At 37.2% G+C, this 14,717-nt stretch overlaps 1 protein-coding gene across 1 annotated transcript in view; it reads left to right on the plus strand.

The window, feature by feature from the left end:
- Positions 1-14,717, plus strand: part of SLF1 (SMC5-SMC6 complex localization factor 1) — a 71,884-nt gene that overhangs the window by 37,474 nt on the left and 19,693 nt on the right. The window contains exons 13-14 of the mRNA XM_068980551.1: positions 3,361-3,492; positions 4,113-4,278. Of these exons, the coding sequence (XP_068836652.1) occupies positions 3,361-3,492; positions 4,113-4,278 (298 nt within the window). The remainder of the gene's footprint in view (positions 1-3,360; positions 3,493-4,112; positions 4,279-14,717) is intronic.

The raw sequence follows: 14,717 nt of genomic DNA on the forward strand, positions 1-14,717 counted from the left end.
GACCCCATGGACTGCAGCACAGCAGGCTGCCCTGTCCATCACCATCTCCTGGAATTTGCTCAAACTCATGTCTATTGAGTTGATGATGCTTTCCAACCATCTCATCCTCTGTCGTCCCCTTCTCCTGCCTTCAGTCTTTCCCAGCATCAGGGTCTTTTCCAGTGAGTTGGCTCTTCACATCAAGTAGCCAAAGTATTGGAGCTTTAGCTTCAACAACAGTCCCTCCAATGAATATTCAGGGTTGATTTCCCTTCGGATTGACTGGTTTGATTTCCTTGCTGTCCAAGGGACTCTCAAGAATCTTCTCCAACACCACAGTTCAAAACCATCAATTCTTTGGCGCTTAGCCTTCTTTATGGTCTAGCTCTAACATCCATACATGGCTGTTGGAAAAACATAGCTTTGACTAGGTAGACCTTTGTTGGCAAATTGATGTCTTGGCTGTTTAATACTCTGTCTAGCTTTTCATAGCTTTTCTTCCAGGGAGCAAGTGTCTTTTAATTGCATGGTTGTGGTTACTGTCCACAGTGATTTTGAGCCCAAGAAAATAAAGTCTGTCACTGTTTCTTTTTCTGTCACTTTTCCCATCTATTTGCCATGAAGTAATGGGACCGGATACCATGATCTTAGTTTTTGAATGTTGAGTTTTAAGCCAGCTTTGTCACTCTCTTCTTTCACCTTCGTCAAGAGGCTCCTTAATTCCTCTCACTTTCTGCCATAAGGGTGGTGTTATCTGCATATCTGAGGTTATTGGTATTTCTCCTAGCAATCTTGATTCCAGCTTGTGCTTCATCCAGCCCGGCATTTCACATGATGTACTCTTCATATAAGTTAAATAAACAGGGTGAATATACAGCTTTGATGTACTCCTTTTCCAATTAGGAACAAGTCTGTTGTTCCATGTCCAGTTCTAACTGTTGCTTCTTGACCTGCATACAGATTTCTTAGGAGGCAGGTAAGGTTGTCTGGTATTCCCGTCTCTTGTTAAGAATTTTCCACAGTTTGTTGTGATCCACGGAGTCAAAGGCTTTAGCATAGTCAGTGAAGCAGAAATAGATGTTTTTCAGGAATTCCCTTGCTTTTTCTGTGATGCAGCAGATGTTAGCAATTTGATCTCTGGTTCCTCTCCCTTTTTTAAGTCCATGTTGTATATTTGGAATTTCTCAGTTTATGTACTACTGAAGCCTAGATTGAAGGATTTTTGAGCATTAACTTGCTAACATGTGAAATGAGTGCAGTTATTTGGTAGTTCAAACATTCTTTGGCATTCCGCATCTAGAAGAAGTTATCCATATACACATACATTATTTTTGAGATTATTTTCCATTATAGTTTATTATAAGATGTTGACTATAGTTCCCTGGGCTATATAGTAAAACTTTGTTGCTTATTGCATATCTATTTTTTATTAGAAATATAGTATTCCTACTAAGTCAAACAAGTGAAATCAAAATTTCAAATTTTTTAGCCAGGGAAAAATTCAGAAGTTTTCTAAAATATATATATATTATATTATACATACTTTATATATGTATACAGAGACTTTTCTACTACACTTGATAAATTCTTGAGAAAGAATGTCAAAAAAGAAAAGACAGACAAATTGGAAAACGTAAACTAAATGAAATGGAAGCCCTGGATATGAAATAGAAGTGAAACAAACTAGATAAAAGTAAACAATCCTCATATAATCCAGTTGTTTTTAAACATTGCTGCTCATTAGAAACATATCTGGAGCTCTGGAGGAAAAAAGCAATACCTGGGGATTTGTACTTTTCAAAAAATTCCAAGATTATTCTGATATGGATCTGGATTTTAAAAAGTGATTACAGGTTTTTCTATTAAATGATAGTTTTGGTGATATAGAATTCTATTATTTTCCGTTGACCAATCATAAATACAGTAGTATTAAGTCAGTGTAATAGTTATGTAATCACAGTAGTAAATGATGTTTATCAGTTTTCTCAATCAATAGGCAAAAAATAAGATAGTTACAGCTGCATGCCATAATAGAAACATGATTAGCCTTGAGGGATCTCCATACTGATTTACATTCCCTCCAACAGTGTATGTAAGCAACCTCTGAATTTCAGAAGAGTAGATGCTCAGTGTTAAAACATCTCTCTCCTCAGTGCTTATATCTGGAACATAATAAATGCTTAATAAGATTTGAATGAATTAATTGATGCTACCGAAAATGGATTTCAGACAGCTTAAAAGTAGACTTTTTAATAAACAGATACCAGATCTAATTACAAAATAATTGAGTCTTGGGAGTCTAGCGGAAGGTGCCTAGGAAAGTGGTAGGAATGTAAATGAGCTGGATGATATTAGTCTACTTCTGAGTGTATTTTTGAAATATTTCATAATATATGTTTATATAAGAAGAAAAAAGATAATGTATCTGTCTGGCAGTTTTCAGGTAGAGTTAAATAACTATGGTCAAGGAGGACCTTTTAGACTAGATTGGAGTATCAAATGGATTATTAAATTTAATAGCTGTTAAGGGCCCACCTACTCTGTTAGTGTGGTATTCTAAAGGAGATGGAAAGAATGGAGACAGAGGTACAGAGTTGCAAGTACACTGTTGGTATAATAATGAAGTTGGAAGAAAATTGTAATAAATATTGTTGCCTAGACTCTTAGTCCTAGAGTTCTGGTTTATCTTGGTTCTCTTTTTAAAAATACTGTAGAACTGTGCTTCCAACTCTGAAGCCACTAGCCACATGTGACTATATTTAAATTTAATTGAGATTAAATAAAATTTCAACACCTCAGTTCTACACAAGCCACATTTCAAATGTTCAGTGGAACATATCCATCATCACAGAAAGTTCTGTTGGGTAGAACTGCTGCAGAAGATGGAAAGAAAATAAATACTGAATTTTTAAAACTAAACAAATAGCTCTAAATAACCTTCATTTTACTAAATAATGAATAAGAAAATAATCCTGAGTAAGAGGAGGATTATGGAGAATATTATAAATTGAGTGTAGCTAATTGAGAATGTGGCTGATCGTCTGAATCAATAAATTAATGAAATTCACAGCTCTTTTGTTTTTCAGTGAAATAAAGAATACAAAGGGAGACTACCAGCTGGTGGTTAAACATTACACTCATTGAAAAATACAGAAATTAGATCTCTGCTGTTGAAAAATTAACTGCATGGGATATTTGACAGGGTCTAATATTTAAAGGAAGAAAATATATTATTAATAAAATTTTGCTTAATTTGCTTTACATTTTGTGGGAGCAAACTTTATTAAAATTTCAATGATTTTCTGAAAAGCGAAATAATTTGCTCACAAATTACTCAGTGAGTTGTTACATGTTATAGATTGTTGGGTTCATGTTTTCCAGGTCTTGCCTTTTCAATGAAAGTTTTTGTCATCAAATTTCAGAAAATATTATTGGCTCTAAGGTACTCCACCTAACACTGCTTAAATTTTTCTTTAATTTGATTGAAAGTGAAGTCCAACATCTGAGTCAAAAGTAAGTTTTAATCACCAAAAATATATATCTTTTCTATATGTTGTTTTATGTGCCATTTTTCTAATTATTTACATATACATTTCTTTAAAAACCACCTTGTTTTCTAGTTTAAAGTAGATTTATGTTTAAAATATACGTCTAGATTCATTCCTTCAGTAGCGGTAAAGGTTTATATTTTATGTTTCCTTAGTTCACATTTTTATTTTTCACTGACTTACACATTTGGATAGATAAAGATTGTTTTTATTTTTCAGAATTTGTATACTTTTGAATTCTTTAGTAATTGAAAGCCTAAGTAAAAAGCTATACCAGTTTTAACACTGGCTATAATATCTGTAAGCTTTGCACATGCTCTAAAACCTGCAGTTACATTAATGTGTACTCATTGGAGATTATGTTGAAATGGGGCCATTTTAAAAATTTTCTCCTGAATTTTAACTCGATATTATGATCCTTATATATGATGATTTTTCTATATTTAGAAATTGCTAGAATTTTTTGTTTTATGGCAAGATATTATGCCTAATAACTGTGATGATCAATTTAGCAGCTCTTACACCTAGTAACTGTAATAGTTAAATTGGCATAAAGATAATGCTTTTCATTTGTCTTTTTATTAGGTTGTATGACTGGTCAGATTCTCAGAGTCTGAAAATAACAGGAAAGGCAGTTCCTCTTGAAATCTTTTGGTCAGGAAATGAGACCTCTGGGCTTTTGACCAAACCTGTAAACATGCTTTTGGAGTGGACTGTGTATTCTCACAAGGAAAAATGCAAGTCTAATGATGTAAGTAGGATTAATTTACAAATGAACATTGGCCTTTGGAAAAAAGTACTTCTTTGACATATGCATCTTTTTTCTTCCCTTTATATTTTGACTTACTTGAAAAAAAAAATATGTACCCAAATATATCATTGTTTTCTATTTTGTTTATCTAATTTTAAAGTAAAAGATTCTTGGTGGCTGGTTTCATCATTCCTAATTTGGTGGTAGTGCCATATTCACATTTGAAGAATTACTTGGCTATTACTGCTAAGAAATCTACAGTTAATTATCATTCTAGATTTTAGATTTTTAGATATTTCAATTTTTAAGCAACTTTTGATTTTAAAAATTGAGCAAATCCATACAACTTTTTGATGAGCTACTAATAAGAAGTTCTAATTGTTTTTAAAACCATCTTTCTGGATGTTAAGAGTTATTTTGTGAACCATTTCTTCATAAATAGGTTTTGCTTATCATTTGAAATTTAGCATAAAGTGCTGTTAGTACATTTATCTGAAGGGTAACTGGGAAAATTGAATGCAGAAAATACGTAAAGTGCATAGCAACATTCTGCTCCATGTTTTAGGTGCATAATGTTAGTCATTTTTCTTTTCAAAATGATCTTTTGGGGACTTCATTGTAAACTTTTCTGTATTATATCATTATTTCAGTTCATTTTTTAAAATCCCTTTCTTTTACTTTCTCTTCTGTCTTCTTGAATGTTTAAATCTTATGTTTTTTAGTCTTTATTTCTAGTATGTATACTTAATATAAATGTCCTTTTGAGTACAACTTGAGATTGCTCCTTCAAGTTTTGATCCTTTAATGTAGGGTGCTCTTACTGATTATTTCAAAGTGTTTTTTATTGTCAATTATGAATTCCCCTTTGATCAAAGAAATATTTCTAAAGAGTGTTTTAAAACTTCTAAATGGATGGCTTTTTGTTGTTAGTGCATTTTGTCTGTGCTTTTCATTATTAATATCTAATAGTAACTTAAAGCTTAAAAGTAAGCTCTATATGATTTCTGCTTTCTGAAATTAACCCAACTTTCATTTTGACCTCATATAATTGTGTCCGACCCTTTGTGACCCCATGAATTGCAGCACACCAGGCCTCCCTGTCCATCACCAACCCCTGGAGTTCACTCAGACTCATGTGCATCGAGTCGGTGATGCCATCCAGCCATCTCATCCTTGGTCGTCCCCTTCTCCTCCTGCCCCCAGTGCCTCCCAGCATCAGGGTCTTCTCCAGTGAGTCAACTCTTCGCATGAGGTGGCCAAAGTATTGGAGTTTCAGCTTTAGCATCATTCCCTCCAAAGAAATCCCAGGGCTGATCTCCTTCAGAATGGACTGGTTGGATCTCCTTCCAGTCCAAGGGACTCTCAAGAGTCTTCTCCAACACCACAGTTCAAAAGCATCAATTCTTCGGTGCTCAGCTTTCTTCACAGTCCAGCTCTCACATCCATACATGACCACAGGAAAAACCATAGCCTTGACTAGACGGACCTTAGTCGACAAAGTAATGTCTCTGCTTTTGAATATGCTATCTAGGTTGGTCATAACTTTCCTTCCAAGGAGTAAGCGTCTTTTAGTTTCATGGCTGCAATCACAATCTGCAGTGATTTTTGGTACCCCAAAAAATAAAGTCTGACACAGTTTCCTCTCTTTCCCCATTTATTTCCCATGAAGTGATGGGATCAGATGCCATGATCTTAGTTTTCTAAATGTTAATTAGAGGCCAAAATGTGTCTTCTCCGTTATTCTGCATCTTTCCCTAACACCCGTTAGCTCAAGCTTAAATGTTTTAATCAACTTTTAAGACTCCCTCAGGAGTTTGTTCTTTTTTTGTTTTTTTAATAGTTCATGCTTTATATATAGTAATGCCTTCTTGTTACTCATGAATGATATATAATCATAGCTGATGGTTAGGTAGTAGTTTCTTTGGGGATAGTAAACCAGGTAGATGGAGTGGAGATCTCTGGTGTTTAAGTTCAGTTTAGTTCAGTCATTCAGTTGTGTCCAACTCCTTGCGACCCCATGGACTACAGCATGCCCGGCCTTCCTGTCCATCAACAACTCCAAGAGTTTACTCAAACTCATGTCCATCATGTCAGAGATGCCATCCAGACATTTCATCCTCTTGTCATCTGTCCCCGTCTCCTTCCACCTTCAATCTCTCCCAGCATCAAGGTCTTTTCCAAGGAGTCAGTTCTTTGCATCAGATGGCCAAAGTATTGGAGCTTCAGCATCAGTCCTTCCAGTGAATATTCAGGACTGATTTTCTTTAGGATGGACTGGTTGGATCTCCTTGCTATCCAAGGGACTCTCAAGAGTCTTCTTCAACACAACAGTTCAAAAGCATCAATTCTTCGGCACTCAGCTTTCTTTATAATTCACTTCTCACATCCATACATGATTACTGGAAAAACCATAGCCTTGACTAGATGGACTTTTGTTGGTAAAGTAATGTCTCTGCTTTTAAATATGCTGTCTAGATTGGTCACGGCTTTTCTTCCAAGGAGCAAGCATCTTTTAATTTCATGGCTGCAGTCACCATCTGCAGTGATTTTGGAGCCCAAAAAAATAAAGTCTCTTACTTTATTGTTTCCCCATCTATTTCCCATGAAGTGATGGGACTGGATGCCATAATTTTAGTTTTCTGATTGTTAAGTTTAAGCCAACTTTTTCACTCTTCTCTTTCACTTTCATCAAGAGGCTTTTTAGTTCCTCTTCATTTTCTTCCAGAAGGATGGTGTCATCTGCGTATCTGAGGTTATTGATATTTATTCCAGCAATCTTGATTCCAGCTTGTTTTTCATCCAGCCTGGCATTTTGCATGATGTACACTGCGTATGACTTAAACAAACAGGGTGACAATATACAGCCTTGACATACTCCTTTCCCAATTTGGAACCAGTCCTTTTTTCCATGTCTGATTCTAATTGTTGCTTCTTGACCTGCATACAGATTTCTCAGGAGGCAGGTGAGGTGGTCTGGTATTCCCATCTCTTTAAGAATTTTCCACAGTTTGTTGGGATCCACAGAGTCAAAGGCTTTGCAGCCATAAATAAAGTCTCTTCTAGCTTAAGAAAAATTCTTATATAGTTCCTCTTCTAATTAATTTTTCCTGATCCATTTTCTCTCTTTTGCTTTTTAAGTTCCAGTTGAACACATGTTACACCTCTTCTTTGTATCCTCTGTGTTTTTACTCTCTTGTATTTATTTTCCATTTTTTTCCACACTCAGTGTGTTTTGGATAGCATTTTCATCCAATTTCTAGTACACTACTAGCCTGGAAGAAGCACAAGCTGGAATCAGCATTGCTGGGACAAATATCAATAACCTCAGATATGCAGATGACACCACCCTTATGGCAGAAAGAGAGGAAAACTAAAGAGCCTTTTGATGAAAGTGAAAGAGGACAGTGAAAAGTTGGCTTAAAGTTCAACATTCAGAAAACATAGATCATGGCATCTGGTGCCATCACTTTATGGGAAATAGATGGGGAAACAGTGGAAACTGTGTCAGACTTTATTTTTTTGGGCTCCTAAATCACTGCAGATGGTGACTGCAGCCATGAAATTAAAAAGACGCTTTCTCCTTGGAAGGAAAGTTATGACCAACCTAGATAGCATATTCAAAAGCAGTGATATTACTTTGCCAACAAAGGTCTGTCTAGTCAAGGCTATGGTTTTTCCTATGGTCATGTATGTATGTGAGAGTTGGACTGTGAAGAAAGCTGAACACTGAAGACTTGATGCTTTTGAGCTGTGGTGTTGGAGAAGACTCTTGAGAGTCCCTTGGACTGCAAGATTGCCGGGAGAAATATCAGTAATGTCAGATATGCAGATGACACCACCCTTACGGCAGAAAGTGATAAGGAACTAAAAAGCCTTTTGATGAAAGTGAAAGTAGAGAGTGAAAAGTTGACTTCAAGCTCAACAATCAGAAAACGAAGATCATGGCATCTGGTCCCATCACATCATGGGAAATAGATGGGGAAAGAGTGGAAACAGTGTCAGACTATTTTTGGTGGCTCCAAAATCACTGCAACCATGAAATTAAAAGACACTTACTCCTCTTAAGAAAAGTTATGACCAACCTAGATAGCATATTCAAAAGCAGAAACATTACTTTGCCGACTAAGGTCCATCTAGTGAAGGCTATGGTTTTTCCTGTGGTCATGTATGGATGTGAGAGTTGGACTGTGAAGAAGGCTGAGCGCCGAAGAATTGATGCTTTTGAACTGTGGTGTTGGAGAAGACTCTTGAGAGTCCCTTGGACTGCAAGGAAATCCAACCAGTCCATTATGAAGATCAGTTCTGGGTGTTCATTTGAAGGACTGATGCTAAAGCTGAAACTCCAGTACTTTGGCCACCTCATGCGAAGAGTTGACTCATTGGAAAAGACTCTGATGCTGGGAGGGATTGGGGGCAGGAGGAGAAGGGGACGACAGAGAATGAGATGTATGGATGGCATCACCGAGTGGATGGACATGAGTTTGAGTGAACTCCGGGAGTTGGTGATGGACAAGGAGGCCTGGCGTGCTGCGATTCATGGTGTCCCAAAGAGTCGAACACGCCTCAGCAACTGAACTGAACTGAACAAGATAAACATGGCAATTGCATTTTTAATTTTTGTACTTTTTCCAATGTTAGACTTTTTAACTTCCAAATTACTATGGTATATGTTTATGGTTTCTGGTTCCCTACAAAGTTTTCAAGGTTTTCTTTTTTCTTTGAACATGGTTATAATAGTTATTTCACAGTCTATGTCTGATTATTCCATATTTGACATTTTTGTGAGTCTGTTTCTGTTTCTTGTTTCTGCTGTTTTATTGTCTTCTATATTCTCTTGCAAACTAGGTATGCTTGACGGTATGATGTAAATGGCATGTAAAAAATTACTTTGTAGAAACAGTTCATGGCAAAGACACTGACTATTTTCTTGTAGGGAGAATTTTTGTTGCTGGTTCAAGGGTTCCTGCATAGTCTGTGTGAAGCACAAGGCTACAGATAAAGGTAGTTTTGCTTCTGCTTCGTGCTTACTTTCAGATTGCAGCCCTGCAGGGTGCCAGCATATTGGGCATTAGGCCTTGGGCCATGACTTTTATACTCTCTTCTCTCCTAGGCTCCAAAACCACACTTCTGTGTGTCAGCTCTTTCTCTGGGGTCAGCAGATGGCCTTAGGGCAAAGTCAGCTAGCTTTGAGGCATCACTTGGTTTTTACCTTCTCCTGGATCCTGGCTGAGCAGTTTCTCTTAACTTTACAGATGTTTTACATATTCAACATTTTAAGTTTTCTTTTGTAAGACAGTTTATCTGAATTATGGTAGGCCTCCATTATCAGAAACAGAAGCCCTTATTGATTTTTAAAGATTCTAATTAGGGAGTGTCTGATGCATTCTTTAAAGAAAAAATTCTTTTCATGGTTTTTGTTTGCTTTTCCAATTTGAATTAAAAAGGGAGGATTGTTTCTGGGTGTAACTACACTTCTAAGCTGAAAATGATAAAATCCTGATTAATTATCATTGCCTTTGTTTTCTACTGATTAGACAATAGAATTATTAAGTATAGAAAATATTTTCTTATTTATGCAGAAATGCATAAATAAGAAAAAAACATTTCCTTTTTATCCATTATATAAATGAAAATTTCATTTATAATTGAAAACAATAATAAAAGTGATGTTTCCACAATTTTTCTAAATCACCAAAGGACTCCCACAGTTAAGTATTTACTCAGCAAATACTAATGTAAATAGTAACAAATTTATGCATATTTAACCTGAAGATTTTTGTTCAGATTTATAAGTAAATTAAATATATCTGCAAAGCAGTGTACAAGAAATTGTAGCATCAGTTGTAGTATGAGAACTGGTTTTGAGCTTTGCAAATTAATATTTAACATTTGTATTGCTTAACTTCATATAAGCTGGGTTTTTTTTATTGTGGTACTTTATGTGTTAGAATTCATTATTGTACTTAATTAAATCTTTTTGGCAGTTTCCAATTTCATGAATTCCATGCATGTTCACAGGCATCATTTTCGGTACTGTAAAGCATTTGTATCTTGATTTGCTTAGTTGAAGCATTCAATTTAAGTCATTAGCTAAACAGAAGTCCTCAGTTTATGCTAATATTGTTTTGTCATAATGTCAGTCAGAAAGTATTGCAGAGTGACACAATGGCAATGGATTTCATTGTCATAATCTCAGAAAGCTTGGGCTTTCCTTGGCAGAGCAGAGGTGGGATGTGTTAAGGTTATAGAGGAGGTACACATTTTACTAAGCTTAGTGGTTAGTCCTGCTTCTCTTTGTGATGTCCTTAAATGCTGTTTAATTATAACCATATAGTTACTGGTAGAAATGGAAACTAGTTTGTATTTAAAAATAAAGAAATTGAGGTTGAAGAGTATAAATAACTTATTCAAGATGTCACTGCTTCTTAGGGCAAAACCTTGACTAGCAGCCAATACTTTCTCTCATTTCACTTGCCACTGTTCAAAATAGGAAGAGGCACAGTATATAGTTAATATTTGCCTCTTTCTGCCAGAGGTACTAGAGGAGCAGTTTGTCATCTGTTGCTGTGGGATATTGTAGAAAGCCCTAATCCGGGAGTCAGAAGGCCAACATTCAGATTTGTTCTGCATTTTATACACTGGTCAATTTTGGGGAGATTGCCAAGTTCATAACCTGGAGATCACTTGCACTGGTAGATAATAGAGAACTGTATTGACACAATGTCTTCTAAAAGACTTGGACATATTAGAAGAGAGTACCAAGGTAAATCTGTCACATCTGTGAGTTAATCTTTGATTTCTTTAAATCTTAGGTTATTTGTGCTGTACTCTTTCAGCTTTAGTAAACATTTCAGTATTCCAAGAAAGCTTTTCTTGTTTTATGATTTTTTTTTTTTTTTGCCTTTCTCCCTCTAACCTACCCCAAAGCATATCTATTCTCTGTGCTAGAAATAGCATTGTTCGCTTACAGTGAGCATAATCCATAGCACAGTGGCCTATGGTTATAGTGAGCATCATGGTTAAGAAAATAGTGTAAAAGGATCCAAGAACCTGATTTGAAAGTATATTTTTCTATGAAAATTTTCTGTGATGGATATGTGATAGCTGTTTTAGCCATTGATACACAAATAGAATAACTTTGGCAGGAATTTTTCCCAGCATGGTAAAGGAACCACAGTCTCCTTGAAAATACTGCAAGATGGGCCGATCTCGATTTTTTTTTTTAATTTTTCTTTTTCTTTTTAAGATTTATTTTGTTTTTGGAAGCACTGAATCTTTGTCGTGAGGGCTTTCTCTAGTTGAGGCTAGTGGGGGCTACTCCGTAGTTTCGGTACATGGGCTTCTCATTGCAGTGGCTTCTCTTGTTTCTGAGCAGGAACTCGAGGGCGTGTAAGCTTCAATAGTTGTGGCTCCTGGCACTAGAGCACAGGCTCTACATTTGTGATGCATGGGTTTAGTTGCTCCGAGGCATGTGGTGTCCTTCTGGACCAGGGATCCGACTGGTGTCCCCTGCACTGCAAGGAGGACTCTTCATCACTGGACCCCCAGGGGAGCCCTGTCTCTGTTGAATAACAATAATTTGAAGGTGAATTGAATAGTAAGCAATACTGATACTCATCTGTGGTGTCAGGGACACGTGTACATTTATTTGCATAAGGAAAGTCTCAGCTGGTTGGTTTTGTGTTATTTTCACGTGACGGAGTGCTGGATTGTAGTGGTGGTGGTGTTCAGTTGCTAAGACATGTCTGACTCTTTGCAACACCATGGAATGTAGTATGCCACGTTTCCCTGTCCTTCATTATCTCCCAGGGTTTGCTCAGACTCATGTCCATTGAGTTGATGATGCCATCCAACCCTCCCATCCTCTGTTGCCCCCGTTTTCTCCAACCCTCAATCTTCTCCAGCATCAGAGACTTTTCCAGTGAGTCGACTCTTCCCATCAGGTGATCAAAGTATTGGAGCTTCAGCTTCTGCATCAGTTCTTCCAGTGAATATTTAGGGTTGATTTCCTTCAGGATTGACTGGTTTGATATCCTTCCTGACTAAGGGACTCGCAAGAGTCTTCTCCAGCACCACAGTTCAAAAGCATCAATTCTTCAGTGCTCATCCTTCTTTATGGTCCAACTCTCACATCCATACATAACTACTAGAAAAGCCAGAGTTTTAACTATATGGACCTTTGTCACCAAAGTGAGTCTGCTTTTCAGTATGCTGTCTAGGTTTCTCATAGCTTTTCTTCCAAAGAGCAAGAATCTTTTAATGTCATCGCTGTAGTCACCATCTGCAATGATTTTGGAGCCCAAGAAAATAAGTTTCCATTTTATCCCCATCTATTTGACAGGAAAAGGCAAGAGAGTTCCGGAAAAACATCTGTTTCTGCCTTTTTGACTATGTATAACGAATTGATACATATTTAACCTGAAGATTTTTGTTCAGATTTATAAGTAAATTAAATATATCTGCAAAGCACTGTACAAGAAATTGTTGACTGTGTGGATCACAATAAACTGTGGAAAATTCTCAAAGAGATAAAACCTATATGCAGGTCAGGAAGCAACAGTTAGAACTGAACATGGAACAACAGACTGGTTCCAAATAGGAAAAGGAGTCCGGCAAGGCTGTATATTGTCACCCTGCTTATTTAACTTCCATGCAGAGTACATCATGAGAAATGCTGGGCTGGAAGAAGCACAAGCTGGAATCAAGATTGCCCGGAGAAATATCAGTAACCTTAAATATGCAGATGACACCACCTTTGTGGCAGAAAGAGAAGAGGAGCTAAAAAGCCTCTTGATGAAAGTGAAAGAGGAGAGTAAATGAGTTGGCTTAAAGCTCAACATTCAGAAAACGAAGATCATGGCATCCGGTTCCATCACTTCATGGGAAATAGATGGGGAAACAGTGGAAATAGTGTCAGACTTTATTTTTTGGGGCTCCAAAATCACTGCAGATGGTGACTGCAGCCATGAAATTAAAAGACACTCCTTGGAAGGAAAGTTATGACCAAACTACATAGCATATTCAAAAGCAGAGACATTACTTTGCCGACTAAGGTCCATCTAGTCAAAGCTATGGTTTTTCCAGTGGTCATGTATGGATGTGAGAGTTGGACTGTGAAGAAAGCTGAGTGCCGAAGAATTGCTGCTTTTGAACTGTGGTGTTGGAGAAGACTCTTGAGAGTCCCTTGGACTGCAAGGAGATCCAACCAGTCCATTCTGAAGGAGATCAACCCTGGGATTTCTTTGGAAGGAATGATGCTAAAGCTGAAACTCCAGTACTTTGGCCACCTCATGCAAAGAGTTGACTCATTGGAAAAGACTCTGATGCTGGGAGGGGTTGGGGGCAGGAGGAGAAGGGGATAACAGAGGATGAGATGGCTGGATGGCATCACTGACTCGATGGACGTGGGTCTGGGTGAACTCTGGGAGTTGGTGATGGACAGGGAGGCCTGGTGTGCTGCGATTCATGGGGTCTCAAAGAGTCAGACACGAGTGAGTGACTGAACTGAACCGATTTGTCAGGAAGTGATGGGACCACATGCCATGATGTTCGTTTTTTGAATGCTGAGTTTTAAGCCAGCTTTGTCACTCTCCTCTTTCACATTCTTCAAGAGGCTCTTTAGTTCCTCTTTGCTTTTTTCTACCAAGGTGATGTCATCTCATTTTTGAGGTCATTGATATTTCTCCTGGCAATCTTGATTACAGCTTGAGCTTCAAGCTTCATCTAGTCCAGCATTTCTCATGATGTACTCTGCATATAAGTTAAATGAGCAAGGTGACAATATATAGCTTTGATATACTCCTTTCCTAATTTTCAACCAGTCTGTGTTCCATGTCTGGTTCTAACTGTTGCTTTTTGACCTGCATACAGATTTCTCAGGAGGCATGTAAGGTAGTTTGATATTCCCATCTCTATTAGAATTTTTCACAGTTTGTTGTGAAATTCCCTTGCTTTTTCTGTGATCCAACAGGTGTTGGAAATTTGATCTCTGCTTCCTCTGCCTTTTCTATATCCAGCTTGTACATCTGTAAGTTCTCAGTTTATGTACTGCTAAAGCCTGGCTTGGAGGATTTTGAACATTACCTTACTAGCATATGAAATGACAGAAATTGTGCGTTAGTTTGAACATTCTTTGCCATTGCCCTTCTTTGGGATTGGAATAAAACTGACCTTTTCTAGTCCTGCGGCCACTGATGAGTTTTCCAAATTTGCTGGCATATTGAGTGCAACACTTTCACAGCATCATCTTTCAGGATTTGAAATAGCTCAACTGGAATTCCATCACCTCCACTAGCTTTGTTCGTAGTAATGCTTCCTAAGGCCCACTTCACTGCACATTCCAGGATGTCTGACTGTAGGTAAGTGACCACACCATTGTGGTTGTCCAGGTCATTAAAATCCTTTTTATATAGTTCTTCTATGTATTCTTACCACCTCTT

Source organism: Capricornis sumatraensis, chromosome 9 (genome assembly GCF_032405125.1).
Source record: "Capricornis sumatraensis isolate serow.1 chromosome 9, serow.2, whole genome shotgun sequence".
In the NCBI taxonomy this organism is placed as follows: domain Eukaryota; kingdom Metazoa; phylum Chordata; class Mammalia; order Artiodactyla; family Bovidae; genus Capricornis; species Capricornis sumatraensis.